At 40.7% G+C, this 24,891-nt stretch overlaps 1 protein-coding gene across 1 annotated transcript in view; it reads left to right on the forward strand.

Moving 5' to 3' along the window:
- Positions 1 to 209: 209 nt before the first annotated feature.
- Positions 210 to 24,891, forward strand: part of LOC149251342 (protein CutA 1, chloroplastic-like) — a 245,977-nt gene continuing 221,295 nt past the window's right edge. The window contains exon 1 of the mRNA XM_089459358.1: positions 210 to 417. Within this exon, the coding sequence (XP_089315484.1) occupies positions 266 to 417 (152 nt within the window). The 5' untranslated portion in view covers positions 210 to 265. The remainder of the gene's footprint in view (positions 418 to 24,891) is intronic.

Consider the following 24,891-nt stretch of genomic DNA (forward strand, 5'->3'; position numbering starts at 1 on the left):
TAATGAAACTTCAAAGGCATCCCCTTACAAATAAATAAATTAAAGCTTCAATCAATTCTCTTACAAATAAATAAATTTAAAAAATAACAAAAATTAAATTCCTAATATTACACTATGAATATATTGAATAAGTGCAACTGAGGCTCCAATGGGAATCAGAACCAAGAATAATAATAATAAATACAAGACAAGGGTCCAATGGGAATCAGAACCAAGAATAATAATAGGCATGTCATAACGGAATCATAGTTATGTCATTGATATAATGGCTCTAAGGACGCTGACAATCTCATCGTACTCGCCTCTTCATCAGCTATTTGTATTTGCTGCAGCAGTAGGTACCACAAACTCCATAACAATTCGCAATCGCCTTCCAGCGCATATTGGTGGTTCTCATCTCCTTCGACCATTCCCCAGGTGAGTCCGATCAATATTTTATAAACTAGCATTGGTTTCTCTGTGCAAAGTCTCGCCTTTGCCTTGCAAGTAGTGACGAATAACCGCATCCATTGTTTAACTGTAACTCATTTATATTTTATTGAGTTCTCCTCCTGAAATTTGATTTATGAACTTTAAATTGCCACTTTCGATTGATTCACTGACTTTAGACACATTTGGGTTTTATTGAGTTCTCCTCCTGAACCAGGAATTTGCATTTTCGATTGATTGTTTTGTTGGGTCAATTGAATGATTAACATTAGTCACATCTAGGTTTTATTGATCTCTACTTCTCAACAATGGATTTGCATTCTAGATTGATCGATTGTTCGTTGGCCGTGGGTTTGTAATTTAGCCCATAACAATATAAAGCTCCCAACTTAACTTGTAGTTATAGGTTAAGTGGTAGTCATTCTGTTACCACAAACTACCGAATTTTACTCTCTCAGCTTAACTTGTAGTTATAGGTTAAGTGGTAGTCATTCTGGTATCGCAAATTACCAAATTTTACACAATGACTACCACAATTTTACACATTATTATGGCTTAGTGTTTGTCCACACAATCAAAACAAGCAGACTAAGCAATGGCTATGGTGGTTCATCAGAAACACGATTATGAGAAATGCTGTCAATGGCAACCAATCCATTCTATAATAGAGGATGCATATCTCCCTTACAGCGCATGCACTCATCCCTCATCCCTAAGATTGATGGTCTATCTATCAACAGCAAGGCTTCCAGCCATCCATTCTTTATTGCCTTTGACTGGAGAAAACTTTACAACCTTTTTTTTGGTTTTTTTTTTAAGTGCTTCGAGAAACATGCTCGGATATGCAACACTGCAAAGAGCAGAGTTCCTTTGGCCTAGGTGCTGGCTCTGAGGGGCATCTATTCTGCCCAAATTGCCCAGAGCTTGATCGGGTCTTCTGCCTTTCAAACTCATGTCATTCAAGTGGGGCAGACCATAGTGAGAATGTTACCTTGGTACATGACTTAGCAGTTGTCAACTGCACCTCACCAATGAATCAAGGCTCTATTGGCTGAACCTTGGGCATAAATATGATACCTTCTCCACCTTTCCCCTTTTTTGGGGGGCTATTTTCCTATTTTCATAATGTAGATACAGTATACTGTTTTCTTGTCATTGATAGTATGAACATGTTCTTGAGAGTTAGGTATAGAAATTTCATATGCAATAGGATCCCATGCATATTCTTATAACCTGGCGTGGTAAAGACATCATGGAAGTACCATTCACATCTGTGGAAACATGGGTAAGTGGAAGTACATTGTTATACTCCGTTGAGACTGAATTGGTGTATTTTATTCTCGGATACGAGAGATTGGCTCATACATGTAGGTCAGCTCTGTTACAATCACAGTTTTACTGAGCTCTCACTCTCAACTAGGAATTTGTATTTTCGATTGATTGATTGTTTTGTTGGGTCAATTGATTGATTAACTTTTGACACATTTGGGTTTTACTGAGCTCTCCTTCTCGAATCTCAACTATGAATTTGCATTATAGGTGGATTGGTTGTTTTGTTGGCAGTGGGTTTGTAATTTAGCCCACGAGAATCCAAAGCTCCCAACTTAACTTGTGCTTATAAGTTAAGTGGTAGTTATTCTGGTACTGCAAATTAGAAAATTTTACACATTATTATGCCTGAATGGTTGTCCATGCAATCAAAGCAAGTAGACCAAGCAATGGCTGTGGTGGTTCATCAGAAACACGACTATGAGAAAATGCTGTCGAGGCCAATCAATCCACTCCATGATAGTGGGTGTATATGATTATATCTACCTTACAATGCATGCATTCATCCGTAAGAGTGATGGTCTATGCATGAACAGCAAGGCTTCCGGCCACCTAGAATAGAGAAGGCTTTACAATTTTATTTTATTTTTTAAAATGCTTCAAGAAACATGCTCAAATATGTAACACTGCAAACAGCAGACTTCCTTTGGCCTAGGTGCTGGCTCTGAGGGGTATCTATTCTGGCAAAATTGCCCAGAGCTTTCATCAGGCCTCTTCCCTTTCAAACTCATGCCATGCAAGTTGGACGGACAATAGTGGGAATGATACCTTGATACATGACTTAGTGGTTGCCAACTTCACCTCACCAGTGAATCAAAGCTCTATTGGCTGAGCCTCGGGCATTAATATACCACTGAATCGAAGCTCTATTGGCTGAGCCTTAGGCATTAATATACTAGTGAATCAAAGCTCTGTTGGCTGAGTCTCGGGCATTACTATGAGACCTTCTCCTAGTCCTACCCTCTTCCTTTTGTTGGGAACTATTTTCTTATTTTCATAATGTAGATACTGTTTTCTGGTCATTGACAGTATGAACGTGTTTCTTGAGAGTTAGGTATATAAATTTCATGGACAATAGGATCCCGTGTATATTCTTATAACCTGGCCTGGTAAAGACGTCATGGAAGTACCATTCTCATATGTGGAAAGATGGGTAAGAGGGAGTACATTGTTATCCTCTACTGAGACTGAATTGGTGCATTTTATTCTCAGATATCAGAGATTGCCTCATAGATGGAGGTGAGCTCTATCACAGTAACTGTTTTATTGAGCTCTCCTTCTCAACTAGGAATTTGCATTTTTGATTGATTGATTGTTTTATTGGGTCAATTGATTGATTAACTTTAAAGTTTAAACATATCTGGTTTTTATTGAGACTGAATTGGTGCATTTTATTCTCAGTTATCAGAGATTGCCTCATAGATGGAGGTGAGCTCTATCACAGTAACTGTTTTATTGAGCTCTCCTTCTCAACTAGGAATTTGCATTTTTGATTGATTGATTGTTTTATTGGGTCAATTGATTGATTAACTTTAAACATATCTGGTTTTTATTGAGCTCTCCTTCATAACTACGAATTTGCATTCTAGATTGATTGGTTGTTTGGTTGGCCATGGGTTTGTAATTTAGTCCACAAGAATACCAAAGCTCCCAACATGGCTTGTGGTTATAGGTTAAGTGGTAGTCATTTGGGTACCACAGATTATCAAATTTTACACGTTATCATGCCTGAATGTTGGTTCACGCAATCAAAGCAAGTAGACTAAGCAATGGCTGTGGTGGTTCATCAGAAACACCGCTATGAGAAAATGCTGTCAAGGCCAACCAATCCACTCTATAATAGGGGATGTATATCTAGCAGCTAGCTTACAATGCATGCATTCATCCCTAAGTGGTCTATCTATCAACATCAAGGTTTCCAGCCACCTATGTTTTATTGCCCTTGATTAAAGAAGGCTTTACAATTTTATTTTATTTTTTAAAGTGCTCCGAGAAGTATGCTTGGATATGCAACATGCAAAGAGCAGACTTCCTTTGGCCTAGGTGATGGCTTTGAGGGACATCTATTGTGGCAAAATTGCCCAGAGCTTGCATCGAGCCTCCTCCCTTTCAAACTCATGCCATGCATGTGGGGCAGACCATGGCGAGAATGTTACCTTCACACATGACTTGGCAGTTGTCAACTTCACGTCATCAGTGAATTAAGGCTCCATTGGCTGAACCTTGGGCATTAATATGAGACCTTCTCCCGCCCTCCCCCTTTTTTTGGGAGCTATTTTCCTATTTTCGTTATGTAGATACCGTTTTCCGGTCATTGACAAAATGAATATATTTCCGGAGAGTTAGGTATAAAAATTTCATGGGCAATAGGTGTAATGTCTTCTTCTAATTAAATGGTTCAAGGAGGATGAAATAACCTATCCAACTCTGTAAGATATACTCATTTATTGTAGAATTTCCTTGAAATTCTGCAACTGCTTAATGAACAATTCAGTAAACTAGTTTCTATTCACAAGACACCAAATTTTCTCTACTTAATTTGCAGCAGAATAGGAACAGAAATAACACAGTCACACTATCAAAAACACAATTTTTCTAGGGAACCCGACTGTGAAAACCCTTTGCTTGCTTGAGAATTTTATTGATAGAAGAATGAGCAAAGATCTCTTACAAAACACTCTTGCTTCAATAGAGAACTCAGAATACAATGATCTCCCTACTTGAACTAAGCTTGAAACAATCTGCAAGACCCTGATCTGCTTGCCTTCTTGCCTTGCCCGAATGAGCTCCAAAATCCTTGTGCAAATCCTGGAAATAGCCTCCTATTTCCTAGCGTATGAGGAACTCCTATATCTTAGAAATTTCCTCCTATTTCCTAGCACATTCCCAAGGCAATTCTTCCCTCTATCAACTCGCTCAAGCCTCCCTCTTGCACACGTTCTCTTACAAGCTCATACGCAAACTTGTGCTTAAGAATGATTACAATTGTGCATTCGTTCCCCCTTTTAAAACAATTCAAATGGCTAAATCTGGCAAATTATATTGTAGGAATCGATATTATGATTGATTGAGTTAACTGAGTTGAACTAACTCATGCAACTCGTCTCATCTCAATTCTAGAACTTGAGATTTAGTCACTTGTTTTTTTCCCAAATATACTTGAACTAGAAGGCAAGAAACTTGACCTTCCACTTTTGCACATTAGTTAACTGCTTCATAACTCGTCCTAAATTTTTGGAACCTATCCTAAATTATAGGAATTCATCTTTGTTTGTAGGGAGTCAGGGACTTATCCTAAATCTTAGGAATTCGTCCTAACTTACAGGAATTAGCTCCTAACTTATAGGAATCAATTCCTAACTTATAAGAATTTGAGCATGCTAAGGAAGAAATCATTGAGGTCCCTTTGATTAAGGCACAAATCAAGAAACCTTTCTCACTACTATTTTCAACAGTCCCTCTTAGCGAGGAAGGTGCTTTTAGAAGAATCTCGTCCACCTGGATCTGAAGGTGCTTTTAGAAGAATCTCGTCCACCTGGATCTGTCTCCAACACTACCATGTACTCTACTGCTATAGCTACTCCCTCTGAACTAGAAGACTTCCTTGCTTTCTTCTGTGGACCCTGATATGAAGACTTGTTCTTTCCCACCATGTTCTACGAGTACATCACTTTAGTCATAAGTGCCATGTACCGTACCTCTATGCCTGCTTCCTTTGGCTGGAAGTGATACTGGAAGATTCAACTCTCTTCTGATCTCCCTTAACCAAATTCTTTGCCCACTTGGCTTGAACTCTCCCTATATTGGGAGTCTCTGACTGAGTGGTTGCCTCCACTCGCCCTGGGCTATGCTCCTCATCATCCTGTTGGTCGACCCAACTGCCAACTAGCATAGACTCAAACTGAGATACTTGTTGAGGCTCCATCTTGAGAGCTCTATCCTACTCTTGCTCAACCACCACTTCTCTACTCTGATCTCTCCCTGCCTTGCTGCTCAAGGTTGCACTTGTCTCAAACAAATCTGGCCACTAGCTGCTCTCTTGCTCCTCCAAGATTGTCAACTCTTAGGGTCTTCAACAAACTGCCCACTAGCACTGATATGGCTGCTCCATCATCACTACTCTTAGGGACTTCTGGAATTGCCCTCTTATCAACCGTTTATTCACTTAAGAATGCTGATCCTAGGGCCTCAATCAACCAACCCTTTCATGGCAGATTTCATCCTTCAAACCTCTAAATTGGGGCCCACAATACTGTTGTTCAAACACTTCTATGAACAAACCTCTTCACTGTTACTTCTAGCATGCTACTTGTGCTAGATTAGTCCCTCACCATTCACGACTCTGATACCATGTAGAATTTCCTTGAAATTCTGCAAATGCTTAATGAACAATTCTGAAAACTAGTTTCTATTCCTAATACAAAATTTTCTCTACTTAATTTGCAATAGAATAGGAACAAAAATAACACAGTGACACAATTCAAAAACACAATTTTTCTAAGGAACCCAACTATGAAAACTGTCTGCTTGCTTGAGAATTTTATTGATAGAAGAATGAGAATTTTATTGATAGAAGAATGAGCAATAGATATCTTACAAAACACTCTTCCTTCAATAGAGAATACAATGATCTCCTAACTTGAACTAAGCTTGAAACAATCTGCAAGACCCTTGATGTGCTTGCCTTCTTGCCTTACCTGAATGAGCTCCAAAATCCTTGCACAAATCCCGGAAATAGCCTCCTATTTCCAAGTGCATGAGGAACTCCTATTTCTTAGGAATTTCTTCCTATTTCCTAGTGCATTCCCAAGGTAATTCTTCCCTTTATCAACTCGCACAAGCCTCCCTCTTGCACACGCTCTCTCACAAGCTCACACACAAACTCGTGCTCAAGAATGATTACAATTGTGCCTTCGTTCCTCCTTTTAAAACAATTTGAATGGCTAAATCTGGAGAATTATATTTTAGGAATTGATTTTGACTTTGTGATTGATTGAGTTAACTGAGCTGAACTAACTCATGCAACTCATCTCATCTCAATTCTAGAACTTGAGATTCAGTCATTGTCCTTTTCCCAAATTAACTCGCACTAGAAGACAAGAAACTCGACTTTGGGATCGATTGAGTTAACTGAGTTGAACTAACTCATGCAACTCATCTCATCTCAATTCTAGAACTTGAGATTCAGTCACTTGTCCTTTTCCCAAATTAACTCGCACCAGAAGACAAGAAACTTGACCTTCCACTTTTGCACATTAGTCAGTGGCTTCATAACTCGTCCTAATTTTTAGGAACTCATCCTAAATTATAGGAACTTGTCCTAATTTGTAGGGACTTATCCTAAATCTTAGGAAATCGTCCTAACTTATCGGAATTAGCTCCTAACTCGTAGGAATTGATTCCTAACTTATAAGAATTTGAGCATGCTAAGGAAGAACTCGTTGAGGTCCCTTTGATTAGGGCATAAATCACGGAACCTTTCTCGCTACTATTTTCAACATTTATAAAGGTGGAAACCCATTATTCAATTTTGTTGGGGTAACATTTTGTAAACAGTGGTAATTGGAGGAAAACTTGTAATAAAAGCCAAATTTGGGGTAAAGTGGAGGAAACTTGTTAGCCCCTCAAATAAAAATTGGGATAAGAGACCCCAAAGGGAATCTATAAATAAGAGAAAGGAGAATCATTTTTCTCATGATGAATTGTTGATCTTTCTGAATTGTGAGCTGAGGCTCAGAGGGTTTTAAGGCCCTTTTTTCTTTGATTGGTTTTAGTGGTGAAATGTAATGTTCCAAACTTAAATAAACAATGATATGCAAAGCAAAAATGATTTACAACACATAAATTTTAAACAATCAACAAATGCTCATAAAAACTCCAGAAGTAAGAACCAACTGAGCCATTTTATTAATCAATGGAGCAAGTACAATAGTATGGAGGAATGAACCTAGGCTTGCCTCAATGGCAAGCGACAGAACCTAGGGGATAATACAATGATCTCAAATGTTGGAAATGACTGCTCCTCTAATGCTCTATGCTACCCAGAAAACTACACTGCTGGTTGGAAAGGGACTGCAAGAAACTCCACCTCTGATGCTCAGAAAATGTTGCAAATTTAACCTCAAGCTCCTTGACCAAAACCCACAAAAACCCAGAAAGGGTTTGGCCTATCTCCGAGCCAAAGTCGAACCCACAAAATGATGCGAATTCCCCAGCTAACTAGCAATTCGCCTTATTATAAGAATTAGGATTTTAGGCCTGAATAACATCCGAAAATTTCTAAAATTTTAACCACGGACTCCTCTCAGAAAACCCAGAAAAACCCACGAAGGAATTTGGCTGGTTTAGACTTCTGAAATTCGACCCCCTTGGAGCCCAGCTTCAGCTGCAACTGCAAAACTCGGCTTGCTAGAATTTGCTTGTAAATCCTCCCGGAAATGGACCCAAAGTGTTGGGCTTACCTCTGCTATCAATCCCTTGACTTCCCGGATGGGCTTTCAGCGTATGTGTTAAAATTGGCAACTAGGGCCAAACTCCACGTGAGTCATCTTATTTATGGCAGCTGATATTTTTCTTGGATCCCTCTCATCGAGAGGTGTAGTATTGATCTAAAGATTATCCGACTCCGATAAGTATTCATGGAGTTATGAATTTATTTGTGTTATAAGGCAATTTGTCAAGGTCGGCCAACAACCAAATAAACCCCACATGTGTTCAACATTTTAGTATAAAAAGAGACGACTTGAGAGTCATTTCACACGCACTTCTATCTTGATTTCTCTCCACTTGTCTTGGGTTTTAGTGGAAGAGAAATCTAGGAGTGGAAGCCCTAGACATTGGAGGAAAGAAGACTAAGGGAGCCGCCCTAGAGGAGATGCCCTAGCCCTAGATGCAGTCAAAAGGAGAAGGCTCTACGTAGGTTTATATGGAGTCAAGAGGCGGCTCTTCTAACAGCAAGGAGAGGGTGTCTATAGATGTCAAAGGGAAGTCTAAAACGTTGTCATTAAAGGCTGCCCTAACGCAGACCTAAAGGCTGCCCCAACGTAGACCTAAAGGCTGCCCTAATGCAGTCCTAAAGGCTGGCCTAACACAGACCTAAAGGCAGCCCTAACGCAGACCTAAAGGCAGCCCTAACGCAGTGACAAGAGCTCATCAAAGGAGCCCAAGGAACTCGGCTAAGGGAGAAAGGTAACTATATGGAAACAACAACAAGGTTTGCTAAGGACACAACAAGGTATGCTAAGGACACATGGGACAGTAACAAGGTATGGTAAGACAAATGGGACAACTGGGCTACATGGTGCTGCTAAGATGTTGGGACAACACAATGATGGGACAATAATGATATTGTGCAATAATGTTCGATGGGACAGAACAATGATGGGACAATAGCATGATGAGACAGAACAATGATGGGACAACAATGACATTGTGCAACAATGGCATAATGGGACAACAATAACATTGTGCAGCAGTGGCACAATGGGCCAACAAGCATGGACGACAACAAGCATGGTGCAGCATGGCAAGCATAGTGTAGCATGGCAAGCATGGACAACATGGTGCAGCATGGCAAGCATGGTGCAACATGGCAAGCATGGACATCATGGATAACTGTGGCAAGCACATGAGACATGCTGTATGACAACATGGTTCACCAATGACACATGGGATAGCAGTGCAACATAAGGTGCAGCATGGTGCAACATGGTGAGGTGCAACATGATGACGAGATGCAACACAATGATAGGTGAAGGAGTCACCTTGGAGAATCAGTTGAAGCAGCATGTCTTCAAGTGACCTCATGTATCATCTTTTTAGAGATGATCTATGTTCTTATCTAGTCAAGTCAAAGTTCTGACTCTTGTTGTAAATGTACTATCTCTCTCTCTCTCTCTCCACTGAACTATGAAGAACATATAAGAAGAATTGATCAAGGGTTTCCCCACATTGGGGTTTGTCCCTGGTTAGAGCCACATCTTGTGTCCTCTTGTCTTGGCTTGTCTTCAAAGATTTATGTTTATGTTCTATCTGCAGTTTACTTTAATGTTGATGTGATTGCTAATATGGAAAATATATTGAGCTAACTGTGAAAAATTGAAATAAATTGCTCTAAGCATAGAACATACCTAAAATTAACATGGTATCAGAGTTGAGGTGAAGACAAAGCCCAAGCAAGAGTGAAAGAGCAATCACCGAAGACAGTTAAGAAAGGACAAAAGGATCAACGGATTCCTCATCCCTCTTCAAATTCACCAAGGGTGAAGTCGAAGCCGAGAATTCTATCAGAGTGGCGCAGTGGAAGCTTCTGATGGCCCACCTAAAGATCACTTCAATGGGAAGTCTGGATCTAAGGGTGGAAAGAAAGACAAATACCTTGTTTGTAATAAGTTCGACCATTATGTGAATGAGTGTCTGAATGGTAGGGACATATCTCTTGATGAAGATAACAATCATTCCAGGGACATCTTCAATGATCGGAGGAATGATAGGTAATGCAGGTCATCAAGGAAACAACCGACTCTTCAAGGAAAGCAAGGAACCCCAGGTATGAAGAATCAAATGTTGTTTCTGATAAGATAAAGAAGCGTTATCTTGTATTGGCCCTCTCCTTCAGATTCTGTGGGAATCTGGCTTATTGATTGTAGTGCTTCAAGGCACTTCATCAGATAGAAGGGTGATCTCTCTAATTTGGTAGAGATGGAAATAATCATAGGATTATACTTGGAGTCGATGCCACCTATCTCGGAAAGGGTGTAGGGAATGTTACCCCTCAATTGAATGAGGGTAACTCTATTCATTTACGAGAATCTCTTTATGTACTTGATTGCAAGAAGAACCTGGTGTCCATTTCGGCAATGGAAGTCAAAGGTTTCAGGGTGGCATTCATCGATGGAAAGGTACGTGTTTGAAAATAGAGTTTTCAAAGATGCTTTTACTCATGAGTTCAGGGTTGGCAATTTGTATCAAGTTGCAAGAAGTCCATTGGGGACCATGTCAGTTGACACATCTCATCTATAGCACCAGAGGTCTACTTTATGGGGCCCTACCCGATGCGAGTTAGATGGTGACAGGGATGCTTGAATTCAAAAAGAGCATGAAGGTACATGTCTAAGATGTACCGAAGGAAAATCTTACAGGGGGACCATTCCCCTCATGTAGCAGGTCCATGGGTTTGGAACAACCCGAGGAGTTTCAGATTCATGATCGAGAATCTCATGTATATGGGTGGAAGAAAGCCCTCTATGGCTTGAAGCAAAACACCCCGGGCGTAGAGGATTTATAGCTATTTGATGAAGCTGAGATTCACTAGGAGTGAAGTCGATCCAAACGATTGCTCAAAGGTTGTGGATGATAGACCTCTCATACCGACACCTTTTGAGGACGACCTATTTCTGACAGGTGCAGAAGTAAGAGGGAGTTGGATTCCGGATGTGGAATGGTAAACTGCAAGCCCGTGACTACCTCGAGGATCTTAACTTTCAGAAGTTATATGGTAGTGATGCCGGGCCAAATTTGGGAAATGCCTCTGAGTTTCATAAACTCATTCACGTTGATGTTCTTGGTGAACTTTCGTCCAGACATATGATTTGCAGTTAGTATGACGAGCTCATATATGGTTGAGCCTCACTGGATTGGTGCCAAGAATCTTCTGAGATATCTTTGGGGGCACAATCTCTCATAGATTGAGATGCACCGCTGGAAATATGAAGCTGCATGATTATTTGAATGCTGACTAGGCAGGCAGTGTGGAGGATCTCAAGAGCACTTCTGAGTGCTGATTCTCTTTGGATTCTACTCAATATCCTGGATGAGTAGGAAGTAGAAGACAATTGCTTTGAGCACCACTGAGGCTGAATACATAGCTACGAGTATGACCTCGTGTGAAGCTTCCTGGTTGCGGAAGCTCTTCAGTGCGCTGTTTGTACACATGATGGATACCACCGTGATCTTCTGTGTCAACCAGAGGGGGATTCGATTATTGAGGAATCCCGTATTCTATAATTGCTCCAACATATAGACATCAGATACTACCTTATCTGGGATATGGTACGTCGATGAGCGAGGAGGCTCCATTGCATTGAGACTGATGTACACGCAGACATTTTGTGTAAGCCTCCGGGAAAGGTCAAATTTGTGACTTTCCCAAATGACTTGGAGTCGTTGAGAGACCTTCTTATGAGGGTCCTGCATGTTGCATGCATTGAGCTTTGGGACCTCCGGGGGGCTTGGGGTACTTATTGGAGCGACAAGCGACCATAGGGCGACTCACCCTCCCTTAGTGGTGCGCTGTGTACAGGTTGAATGGTTCAGCCTTCCCCTGTGATACCCCGTGGCGACTTAGGGACAAGATGAGTGGTTCGCTTGTCGAGGCATCCTACCCATGTAATCTAGGACTCATAGGAAGTACCTCTCATCTGGCCAATGAACAGGGAAATGGGGTTAGGGACCATAGTAGTACTATCGATGGACGCATCGTTGTATCTACCGTACTCCCTATGCTAGGATGACCTCTATTGATCTGGGATCAATGAAACTGATCTGGGATTAGTATGAGTGGTTTGAGACACTCTTTTGTGATATTGATCTGGGATCAATAAAACTGACTTTGGGTCAGTAAGAGTGATATGACACACTCTCTTCATATGGAACTGACTTTGGGTTAGTAGAGAATGGTATGAGACATTCTCGATCAATTCTTCTTCTTCATGCTTAAGCAGAGCAGAGCAGAGTCGAGCAGTGCAGGGCACTGATGGCAGAGATAGTACAGTCGTACAGATGGATCAGCGGATGGAGTTCTCCCTAGTTGAGAGAGAGTGTTAAAATTGGCAACTAGGGCCAAACTCCATGTTGGTCATCTTATTTATGGCAGCTGATATTTTTCTTGGATCCCTCTCATCGAGAGGTGTAGGATTGATCTAAAGATCACCCGATTCCGATAAGTATTCATGGAGTTATGAATTTATTTGTGTTATAAGACAATTCGTCAAGGTCGGCCAACAACCAAATAAACCCCACATGTTCTCAACGTTTTAGTTTAAAAAGAGATGACTTGAGAGCCATTTCACACACACTTCTATCTTGATTTCTCTCCACTTGTCTTGGGTTTTAGTGGAAGAGAAATCTAGGAGTGGAAGCCCTAGACATTGGAGGAAAGAAGACTAAGGGACCTGCCTTAGAGGAGATGCCCTAGCCCTAGACGCAGTCAAAAGGAGAAATCTCTACGTAGGTTTATATGCAGTCAAGAGGCGACTCTTCTAGCAGCAAGGAGAGGGTGTTTATAGTTTTCGATGGAAGCCCTAGATGCTATCAAAGGGAAGTCTAAAACATTGTCACTAAAGTTGCCCTAACGCAGACCTAAATGCTGCCCCAACGCAGACCTAAAGGCTGCCCCAACGCAGACCTAAAGGCTGCTCCAATGCAGTCCTAAAGGCTGCCCTAACACAGACCTAAAGGCAGCCCTAACGCAGACCTAAAGGCAGCCCTAATGCAGTCACAAGAGCTCATCAAAGGAACCCAAGGAACTCGGCTAAGGGAGAAAGGTAACTATATGGAAACAATAACAAGGTATGCTAAGGACACATGAAACAACAACAGGTATGCTAAGGACACATGGGACAGCAACAAGGTATGGTAAGACAAATGGGACAGCTGGGCTACATGGTGCTGCTAAGATGTTGGGATAGCACAATGATGGGACAACAATGATATTGTGTAACAATGTTCGATGGGACAACAACATGATGAGACAAAACAATGATGGGACAACAATGACATTGTGCAACAGTGGCATAATGGGACAACAATAACATTGTGCAGCAGTGGCACAATGGGACAACAAGCATGGACAACAACAAGCATGGTGCAACATGGCAAGCATGGACAACATGGCAAGCATAGTGTAGCATGGCAAGCATGGACAACATGGACAGCATGGTGCAACATGGGAAGCATGGACAACATGGCAAGCATGGTGCAACATGGGAAGCATGGACAACATGGAAAACATGGTGCAACTTGGTAAGCATGGACATCATGGATAGCTGTGGCAAGCACATGAGACATGCTGTATGACAACATGGTTCAGCAATGACACATGGGATAGCAGTGTAGCATAAGGTGCAACATGGTGCAGCACGGTGATGTGCATCATGATGACGAGATGCAACACAATGATAGGTGAAGGAGTCACCTTGGAGAATCAATTGAAGTAGCATGTCTTCAACTGATCTCATGTATCATCTTTTTAGAGATGATCTATGTTCTTATCTAGACAAGTCAAAGTGTTAACTTCTATTGTAAATGTACTATCTCTCTCTTTCTCTCTCCGCTGAACTATTGAAGAACATATAAGAAGAATTGATCAAGGGTTTCCCCACATTGGGGATTGCCCCTGGCTAGCGCCACATCTTGTGTCCTCTTGTCTTGGCTTGTCTTCAACTATTTATGTTTATGTTCTATCTGCAGTTTACTTTAACGTTGATATGATTGCGAATCAAGAAAAGATATTGAGCTAACTGTGAAAAATTGAAATAAATTGCTCTAAGCATAGAACATACCTAAAATTAACACTATGGCACCTGTTCTTTAGCTCCACGAAATTGATGGACTGGCCCTCTGCGCTGTCCCCAAGCCCAGTGATTCGAACTGCTGGGATGTTGGCTCTGCTAGCTCCAAAACTCACAAGAAAGGCTGACCCTTTGCTGCTCTCCCAATCCTCTAACTCTCTTGGAAAATGCTTTGATCACTAATAGCTCCAAACTCCCCCTGCGTATAGTCCAGCTAGCCAAAAATACGCACACACACTCCCTGTTGTGGTTGAATGGTAGTGTTGTAACACACTCCCGGACCTCCTGAAATACTTATGGAACTGCATCTCTAGGAAGGGCATGGATGGTCCCCCGATGTAGAGGTTGAATCTCCCGCTTGAGAGATTCGTGGCTAAACAACAAAGCGAACAGTCATGTAATTTTGATTGCAAGGTGTAAGAATGAATCGCAAAATGAGAGTTGCTCCCTCCTTATATCTCCTTGGGCCTCTCTTGCCTCATGTGGGCCCCTCCATCCACCTATTTGACTTTCCCTCCAAGATATTCGAATGGGCCAATTTGAATTCCCATGTGGGTGGCCCCCACATTCCACTAGCAACCAAATTAAGTCGAATTGCCTCCTAAGTCCCTAAGTCGAAAATGATGGGTTCTCTTCCTTAGCCAAAATTGTGTAGCAGCACCTTGTTACAAATGTGTTTGAGAAGGGACATGACATGAAAGATTCCACCCTAGCCAATCCCTTCTCTCTAGTCTGTTTAGCATAATCTCTGAGGCAACATTCATCTACCTTGTGGCAACAAGAGCCCTGAGGCAAGAAGTCTATGACAGCATGGAATCTGAGGTAGCGGCCTACCTTATTGATCCTTCTTGTGGCAGTGTGGATTCATTTCTCTAACAGGGAGGACTTCTGGATATTGTGTTAATGAAGGTTCTGAGAAAACTCTTGTACTAGGGTAGCGAGGGTTTGGATAAACCCTCATGTGGCTGCAGACCATTCCTGGAGTGTTTTTAGGGCAACGGCTCACGTTTTAAGGGCACACTTCTGGTAGCGAAGACACTCCTGAAGCTTAATTATGATAGCACATTAATTTCCGGGTTAAATCTGGACAACCAAGTTCTGGGATTGAACCTGAGGTAGTGGAGACCTCAGAGGCTATCTTTATAGCAGTGTGGAGCTTATCCTATGGTTGCAGACCCTGGTCTAAGAACTGTTTAAGGCAGTGATTCACCTCCAAGTCATATTTAGTCATAGTTTGTGACAACAAAGTGAAGTCAGGCTGAAAAAGGCTGTCTTAGAAAGCAACTAGAATAGCAACAATGCCCATTAGGGCTCTTCTTTGGCAACAGGACAGCGAGGTAGTGAGATTGTGGAGGAGTCGACAGTAACGGAGAAATTGTAAGCTGGATAGTAGTAGTTAGAGTTGTTACTGTCACTAAATTATTAAGTGCTGTAAAATAGACCCTGTTGTTGTAATAGCCCTAGAAGTAAAACTGTGGACAGAGCAACTGAATGTAAATTGTTGGTATTGTTGAAGATCATCCACTAGTTTACATTGTTATGCATTCACTATCCATTTGTTGAATTGAAAAGAAATATTATGTTATTGTATTGTTTAATGCTCCAATAAACCTAAGGGCAAAAGTTTCCCTAGAGATATTACAGTGGTATCAGAGATGTGTATCCTGTCAGCCTGAGGGGTTAACAATGAAATCCAAATTGTTTGGGTGAATGACCAGCACTCTTTTTGAATCAGATCGGTGATCCTCCCAGCTTGTGAAAACAGTCATGGGGAATTGGAACGAGGTTTTGGACTAGTCCTATCCCTGATCTTCATAAGTACTCATACTTAGAGCAACTGTTGAAGAACTGGGTGAAGAGGGCAAACCCTTCAAATATCTAGAATAGTAAGAATGGTCAGGACTCTAAAAGTAGCAAAGAGGACTACTGAGGAGCCTTGAGAATTTCCACATGCTCTGATGATGCTGGAGCAGATGATATTTCGGATGAACTTGAGCTTCATCTTGAAGTTGTCAGTAGGGACTCTGCAGTTGAGCCTCCTTCGGTAGATGAAAAGAAGGAAAGGATAAGGCATGTTAAAGTGGAGGATCCAGCTAAGAATTCTAGTTTTCCGAATAAAACTGATGAAAAGAATGTGAGGGACTTGGTCAAAAGGCAAGTAGGAATTTAAGAACATTTCTCTGCCAGAAATAGCGATTCTCTCATGAATTATTTGGTACAGGCTAACAGTCTTCAAAAATCAGACTCTGATATAAAACTGCCTAAAGAAAGATGTTTGACAGAGGATGATATCAGTAAGTACGCCTTACAAAAACGAATTCACACTGAGAGACCTAAGTTTGTTGAAACAAAAGAAGATGTGAATCAGGTAAAGAATAACCCGCAAAGAGGGAGGGGTAGTATTGGAGAGGCTCATGCAAGGAAAAAAGGAGTTGTAATGAAGGCCTCACACAAGGGACTTCTAAACAGGTAGAATGACTTGGACAAATCTGTGCTTGCAAGCAAACCATAAGGATTGTGTAAAATTCATTGGTTCGAAGCTAGGACACCTAATGAAAATGGTTCAAAATTCGGGAGGATTTTGAAGTCAGATAGCTTATCTGCCACAAAGGGTTTGGTTGGATGTTCTATCTCTCGAATTGAGGGTGGAAAGAGTTCAACTAAAACTTCTCAGAAGAAGAATGAGAAAAAAGTGGCCATGATCCCAAATGGTTCTACTAAGAATTCTATTTGTAGCAAGACCCTTGAAGCCAAGAATGAAGGTAGTACTGCTAATAAATCATGTGAAGAAAAACAACAGATGGTTCCAGTGGCAATGATTATTTATGATATAGATCCTCAAGGGAATTTTGCTCAATTAGAAGCCATTGAAAATATGGATGAATTAGATGAGCTACGCAAAGTGCAGAAAAATTTGGTGTGTGCTGAGAAGGAAACATTATCAGCAAATGGTGTGCAACAGGAGAATGGAGCACCCCTTGCTGCTAAAACAACGAAAAACCCTAATGTTGATGCTTCGGCCAGGATATGTACTGCAATACCGTGAGACTTTCATTTGAATGTGCATCCTTCTGCCTGTAAGCCTGTCTTTTTGACTGTTGCAAAGGATCAAGAAACTGAAAACAGTGCGAGATGTAAATTGGAAAATGGTGGTAAAGACCTACATGAAAGTGTGTATCTCTCTAATGACCCCATCAAATCCCAATTGTCAAGCTCAGTTGGAATGGATGAATCTCCACACACAGAAAATCAGATATTTGAAGGATTGGAGAGTAGCCCTTGTGAAGGTTTCCTAGATGTACAAGGGAGGGTTGATGATATTCCATCGGATACTGAATCGAAGAACACTGCTAAGGAGTTGCTAGCATCTTCCTCTGATATTAGTGAAGCTAATGTTGTGCCAATTTCAGAGTTGATGACCAATTTAAATTATGCAGATATAAAGGAAACAAAAGGCTTGAAAAGACTTGTGACAGCTGCAAAATCTTCAGTTTCGCAAGATACCCATGGTAGTAGAAGTTACCCAAGAGAAGAAAATCATAACAATGAGATGAGATTGCTTGATGAAATAGAGTCATATGAGAAATGGTGTAAAGTTTCTAAGGTTGTGGAAAGCATTGCTGAAGAACCTAAGGATGAAAGAACAGGTACAACTGTGGTCAATTCAGCTTCTCATAATTACAGAAAGGTTCAATGACCAAACATTGGAAAGCCCACCACCTAGTGGAATGCTCCAAAATAAGTTTGCCTGCGAATTGATGGACGGTCTCATCCAAGATGACAGGTACAGGTAGAATATGATGTTATTTTCTACAAAGACATAATCTATTTGGTCCCTCAAAAGGACGTTCTTGAGGGCCACACATGATATACCAGCTAAGGGTAATGACGGGGCATTGTTTGAAGTACTTTCTTCAATATAAAGAATATTTGACTTTAAATCTAGAGCATGATTTTGGTGGAAGCAAGTTGGAGACTAAGGCCATAAAAGAGATAAAATTGCAAAACCAGATTTTCCTGTAGAGCTTATGGAACAGAGATTAGGAGGATGGTCCATTGATAGTAGTCCTATTAAGGGAGAAAGTCCAAGACACATTGGTTGTAAGAGACATTTTGAAATGCGTGTGAAGAAGTATGTTAAAAAACAATACAACAATGGGTAGTTCAATGATCTTCTAACAAATGTTATTGCAACCCCAAAAGCTCTCAAAAGAACTTATCAAAGTGCGACACATAAGTTGAACCTCACAACACCAGACATGACTGGATTGTCTGTAGTTGATGCTAACGTTATTGGTTTCAATTCGATAGCAAAGCAGCTGGTAGATGGGCATTTTGATGTAGAATCAAATATTTAAACATTTTCTTCGTTGAAAAATAATCATGAATACTCAATGCTTCCCAATGTACAATTGAAAGCTATACAAGAGGCAATTAGACTAATTTTGAAGGTTGTTTACAGGCCACTGTTTTCCAAAGTTTCACACAGTTGTAGAAATGGAAGAGGGCAACATTCAATGCTAAAATACATTCAAAGTCAGATTCATAGTCCTTATTGGTGGTTCAACATTGTCATACAAAAGAAACTTGATGCTTCGGTCTTTATGAAATCAGTGGCTGCAATAAAAGAAAATATCCAAGATGATTGCTCTTACATTGGGAGTAGTTGCAACTACTCCCTCTGAACTAGCACTTGGAGATAGACTTAACTAACCCTCCAATTCCACACATGAATTTCCTGTCTCCACGAACTCGTCCATCTACACAAACTCGTTCATGCTAAAAGAAAGATCGATCGTGGTCTTTCTCTGGCTAAGGCACATGCACAAAGAAGACCTTCTCTCACTACTATTTTCAAAACCTTCTTGCGGACGTCCTTGGCCCTTTGGAAAACCAACAAATTCTACATTTAGAACACCTGCAGCAACCTATAACGTGGTGGTGTTGAAGATAGATTTAGGTGGACGGTGTTCTTCTAGAAATACCTACCTCACTAAGAGGGAGTGTTGAAAATAGTAGCGAGAGCAGGTCTTCTCTGTGCATGTGCCTTAGCCAGATAAAGACCACGATCAATCTTTCTTTTAGCATGGACGAGTTTGTGTAGATGGACGAGTTTGTGGAGACAGGAAATTCATGCGCAGGATTGGAGGGTCAATTAAGTTGATCTCCAAGTGCCAATTCGAATTTAGAAGATAACGAATTTGGGAGCTTTAGCCTTGATTTAAGCCTGGATGAGTTTAACTAGCAGTTCGACTTAGTTAACTAGCCAATCTCAACCCGTGTTCTAAATTTGTACTCACTAAAAATAACATGGATTGAATCAATAAAAGGAGGACGAAAGGCACAAGTTAAATGAATTTGTTTTGTGCACAAACGTTTGTGACAAGACAAAGCTCACAGGTTGTGAGAGAGCGAGAGCGCAAAGAGCTTGTGCCCTAAGTATAGTTTTTAAATTAGGCCAGTTTGACTTAGACTCAGCCTAGTTGACTGGTCGTGACCCCTCACCGGTTCGACTCGACTCTTAAACAGGTTCAGGGACCGATCCGTTATTGAACTGACTAAATTGGTCCCTGACTCGGCCGGTTCTATAACAGATTGATTGGACCGGTCGAGCTCGATATAAATCGGTTTATCTCAGCGACGAAAAAAAAGGTGCGCTGCAGACTCCATTTTTTTTTTTTTGTGGTTTTACTAAATCCTAGCCCCTCTACCCCTCTCCCATGCCTATAAAGGTAACCCAACCCCCTCATATTTCCTCACAACTATCTCATTGCATTTGTGTGAGCATTTGTGAGGAGTTTGTGAGCAGTTGGAGTTGGTTTTTGGAGTAGCATTTGCCATTGAGGAGTTCGTTTTTGGAGCAACATTGAGGAGGTTACAGGTATGTTTTTTTTACTTCTCAAATTTGCCCTTGTTTTTTTTTTTTAATTCTTTTTTAAGATCTGAAAATTGAAATGAGTAAATTTTCTAGAAAAAATTAAGAGTTGTTTTCTTTTCTTTTCATTTTTAGACTTTTTCCCTTTCATTTCCAATTCCAATTATCAGAAAATGGCTCCTAGAGTGAAATACACTGCTTGGGCATTTGCTGAGATAATCGACAATCAAATGTATTGCAACTTTTGCCATAAAAAATTAAGGGAGGCAAAGGGGGCATTCGTATGCTAAAACAACACTTGGATGGTATTAGAGGCCAAATTGTCCCATGTGCAGCACCATCAGAGCAGATTGGGGAAATTAGAAAGGAGTTGCTAGAAAAATTTGAGAAGTTTGAGGAAGACAAAGCTAGGCAAAAAGCAATAGAGGCTGAAATAGGGAGGAAGAGGAGTCTAAAACAAATGATGGCAACCAACCCCAATTTTGATTATGAGGGCTCTTCATCTATCCCTTGTACTGATGCATCCAACCCCTTTTGCTTTGTTCCTCCCTCTTTGGAGTCTATTCAAGATAAGGGTAAGGGTAAAAAGAAGGGTGGTATCAAAAGTTATTTCTCACCCTCCTCTCCCTCTGATAGTGCACATGGTCCTCAAGCTAATCGAAGTCAAATCCAACCTACTTTAGATGACCATTGGAAGAAGGAATTGAGAGAAACTGCTTGTGATTACATAGCCAGATGGTGGTATGATGTTGATATCCCCTTCAATGCTTCCTGTTCACTGTATTATGAACTGATGTTTGATGCCATTATTGCTGTTGGTAAGGGCTTCAAAGGCCCTAGTATGCATGAATTAAGGGGATCTCTTTTGCATAAAGAAGTTATGTCCATTGAGGAATATTTGAAAGATTTCAAAAACTCATGGGTGAAAACAAGATAGACTGATCAAAAGAACCATACCATTCTAAATTTTCTTATCTTTTGCCCATAGGGAACCATGTTTCTAAAATCAGTTGATGCGTGTGATAAGGTGAAAGATGCACACTTGTTGTTTCAACTTTTGGATGGGGTTGTTGAACAGGTGGGGGTGGCTAATGTTGTTCACATCATCACAGATAATGCTTCTAACTATGTTCTTGCTGGTAAAATGTTAGAGGAAAAACACAAAACCATCTTTTGGACCCCATGTGCTGCACATTGCATATACCTCATGCTTAAGGATATTGGTAAAATAGATTGGATTAAAAACAATGTAGAGCATGCCAAAAGCATAACAAAGTATATCTATAATCACTCGTGGGTTTTGAACCTAATGAGGAAAAACATAGGGGGCAAGGATCTTGTTAGGCTTGCCATCACTAGATTTGCAACTCACTTTTGACATTGCAATCTGTGCTTTCCCAACATAAAAACTTGCAGAAGATGTTTTCCAGTGATGAATGTCAATGGGCCCGCAAACAAGATGGCAAAGTCATAAGAAAGAAAGTTAATGATGACACGTTTTGGAAAAATGCAGCAGAGATTGTGAAAATAGCTGAGACACTAATTAAGGTGTTGCGGTTGGTGGATGGGGAAAGATTGGCTATGGGTTTCATTTATGGTGCTATGGATCAAACAAAGGAGCAAATAAGGGCATTGTACAAGGATAAAGTGGCTAAGTATGGGCCTATTTGGGAGATCATTGATCATAGATGGAACAATCAACTCCATCGCCCTATACATGTAGCTGGGTATTTCCTAAACCCAAGGTATCATTATAAAGCTCAAATGGGAGAAGGTTTGACTAGGGAAGTGAAAGATGGATTGTGTGAGTGCCTTGAGCGAATGGTCCCTGATGAGAGTGAGCAACTGGAGATACATCGATAAATCACTTGTTTTAGTCGAGCCACAAGTTCCTTCGGTGTCATGTCCCCATTTTTATTTTCCTCTATACTACAACAAGGGTGGATTTCTAGGCACAAGATGGCCAGTTCATGGGAGCAAGTTTATGTCATCCGGGGGTCTAGGGAGAGTTTTGAAGATTTTTTATGAGATCTGATGGCATTGGCTTGGCATATTCCATCATCCGCACAACTTGGCTTTCGTTCCATTGCATTTCGACAACGTTTAAAAAATTACTTTATTACTGGGCTTGACTTAAATAATTACGCTTGGGGTGGCATTCCAGGAGGATCATTTGATGGATCATGGAATGCCTCAGTGTAATAGCTCATTGGAACTAGAACGATAAGATCTACAGGATGGGATGCTGAGGGGTGACTTCCAGTGGCTAGATAATGTATGGTAGGCGATTTACCATTTTCCCAGATTAAAAATGACTTTAACCAGTCATTTAATTAAAAGGGGAAAATGATTAATTGGAGGAAAAAGGCCAAAGTGACTTAAAATAAAATTAAAAGTCACTTAAGACTAAGTCAAGGGAAGAGCTTCTAGAATATTCATAAGATAATAAAATAAGATGCTTCTAGAGGCTTGGAGATCTTTCTATGGAGTCTTTAAAAGGAGGAGATCATTTGGACATCTTGGTTTTGAGCATTTGTCTTTGATATAGTTTGGATAATTTAGTTCTCTACTTTAGTCACCCCAGGACGGAAACCCTCGGGTGATTTAGTGAGAGTGCGCGAGAACCCATCTCTCCCCTTGGTGGATCCATCTGGGACTCACAAGTTGTACTCCTCGGTTGCAGTTATTATGGGAGGTTGGCATCGGTTTGTAGCAAAATATTTGAAGGTCTTCTGAGCTATTATCTCAACTATTGTGTTGGCATGTAATTCAACTCTTATATTATGGTAAATAAAGTTGAGATTTCCTGCATGCGTTAATTGATTATTCTTCAGTTGCAATTTAAATTTCATCATTTGCCGTTGATTTTTTCGATTAATTTGTGCAATTTGTTTATTGAATTTGCGGCAATAATTTTCTTAAGCAAAATTCCAAGAAAATTATAAAAATTAATATTCGGGACATTACAGTGTTATCAAAGTTGGTTTTCCTGCCAGCTTGAGGGTTTTATTGCAGATCAATTTGTAGGTTAATTTTGAGGCCAAGTTCAAAGGTTTCAGTTGTAGCTATTATTGTTCATGGGTTAAATTTCTTAATACAACACACGTATTTGGAGATGGTGGTGCATCCATCTTTGGGCCTACCCACTGATGAGGTGTAGATAGGTGTAGTGACAACCAACAAAGCTATAGTGTTTCTAGGCAGCAACCCTCTCCAGGAGTACATAGACAGGGCGTGCAACATAGTTTGGCTACCTGTACCCATTGTAGGGAGAGATGCAGGGCTCTCTCGTTGGATATTGTCGATTGACCAAATAGAGCAACATGAGTTGAGCATGGACCAACATCAACATAATAGACTTGTTCCTTACACTGATGTCCATGCCTTAGATTGGTGGGAGATCATGGGTTGGTATCCTATTGATGGAGTATCATTCTTAGTCAAGGGCATAGTACAACAAGAGCCCTTAAATGAGAGGGTTACTCCATGTTTCAGTGGGTAGTGGGATGTGGACTGATTGTTCATCAGTATTCCAGTAGCACTAGCCCAACATTAGTAGAATGGGGTTGATCTCGACTTGTGCCAGAGGTTGGATTGGAGAGAGGTGATGAGTTGATATTCTACTGATGGAGCAACATCTATGGTCAAGGACAGAGCACATCTCAAGCCATGGGGGATGGATGATGATGATTGGTTATGGTGGTTTTGGGATCCAGGGGGATCCATGGATGGCGGATTGAGTCATCGATTTATTTGGGATACGGGTATTGAGGGATCCATTCATGTTTGGTTAGTTTGGAGGCATGGCATGTTACAATGGCTCATTTGGATCTTGGTATTAGTTTACAGATGCCTTTGCAGTGGACAAATACGGATTGCTTGAGGGCAAGCAATCTTGGGGCGGGAGGATTTGTCATGTAACATTTTTATTTTCCTGTATAGTACAGCCAGGATGGGTTTCCAAGGTATGTGATGTTTAGGTCGCAAGAGCAGATTTATGTCATCAACGGTCTCAGAGGAGTTTTGAGGGAATTTTATGGGATCCGATGGCTTTTGCTTGGTATATACCATCATCCGCACACTTTGCCTTTCATTCCGTTGCATTTTGACAACTTTCAAAAAACGAAGTTATTAATGGGCTTGACTTAATTAATTATGCTTGAGGTGGCATTCTGGGAGGAATATTTGATGGAGTACCTCAGTGTAATAGTTCGTTGGCACCGAAACGAGAAGATCTACAAAATGGGATGCTTAGAAGTGACTTCTAGTGGCTAGAGAAAGTATAGTGGGTGGTTGACCATTTTCACAGATTAAAAGTGACTTTAATTAGCCACTTAATTAAATTAAAAGAGGGGAAAATAATTAATTGTAGGAAAAATGGCCAAAAGTGACTCTGTGAAATAAAATAAAATTAAAAGTCACTTGGAGTAAAAAAGGAGTTTCTAAAATAATAAAAAAAAGATGCTTCTAGAGACTTGGAGATCTATTTATGGAGTCTTTAAAAGGAGGAGAAGGAGATCATTTGGGACATCCTTGAGTTGTGATATTTTCTTGTGGATGGGTTTGGAGAATTGGGAATTCCCATCTTCAGCAATAGCCCCAAGACAGAAACCCTCGGGTGATTGAGTAAGAGTGGGCGAGAACCCATCTCTCCCCTTGGTGAATTCATCCAAAATTCACAGGTGTTTT

Source organism: Pinus tabuliformis, chromosome 7 (assembly GCF_031772625.1).
Source record: "Pinus tabuliformis cultivar Carrire ecotype Pingquan chromosome 7, CPIR1, whole genome shotgun sequence".
Lineage (NCBI taxonomy): Eukaryota > Viridiplantae > Streptophyta > Pinopsida > Pinales > Pinaceae > Pinus > Pinus tabuliformis.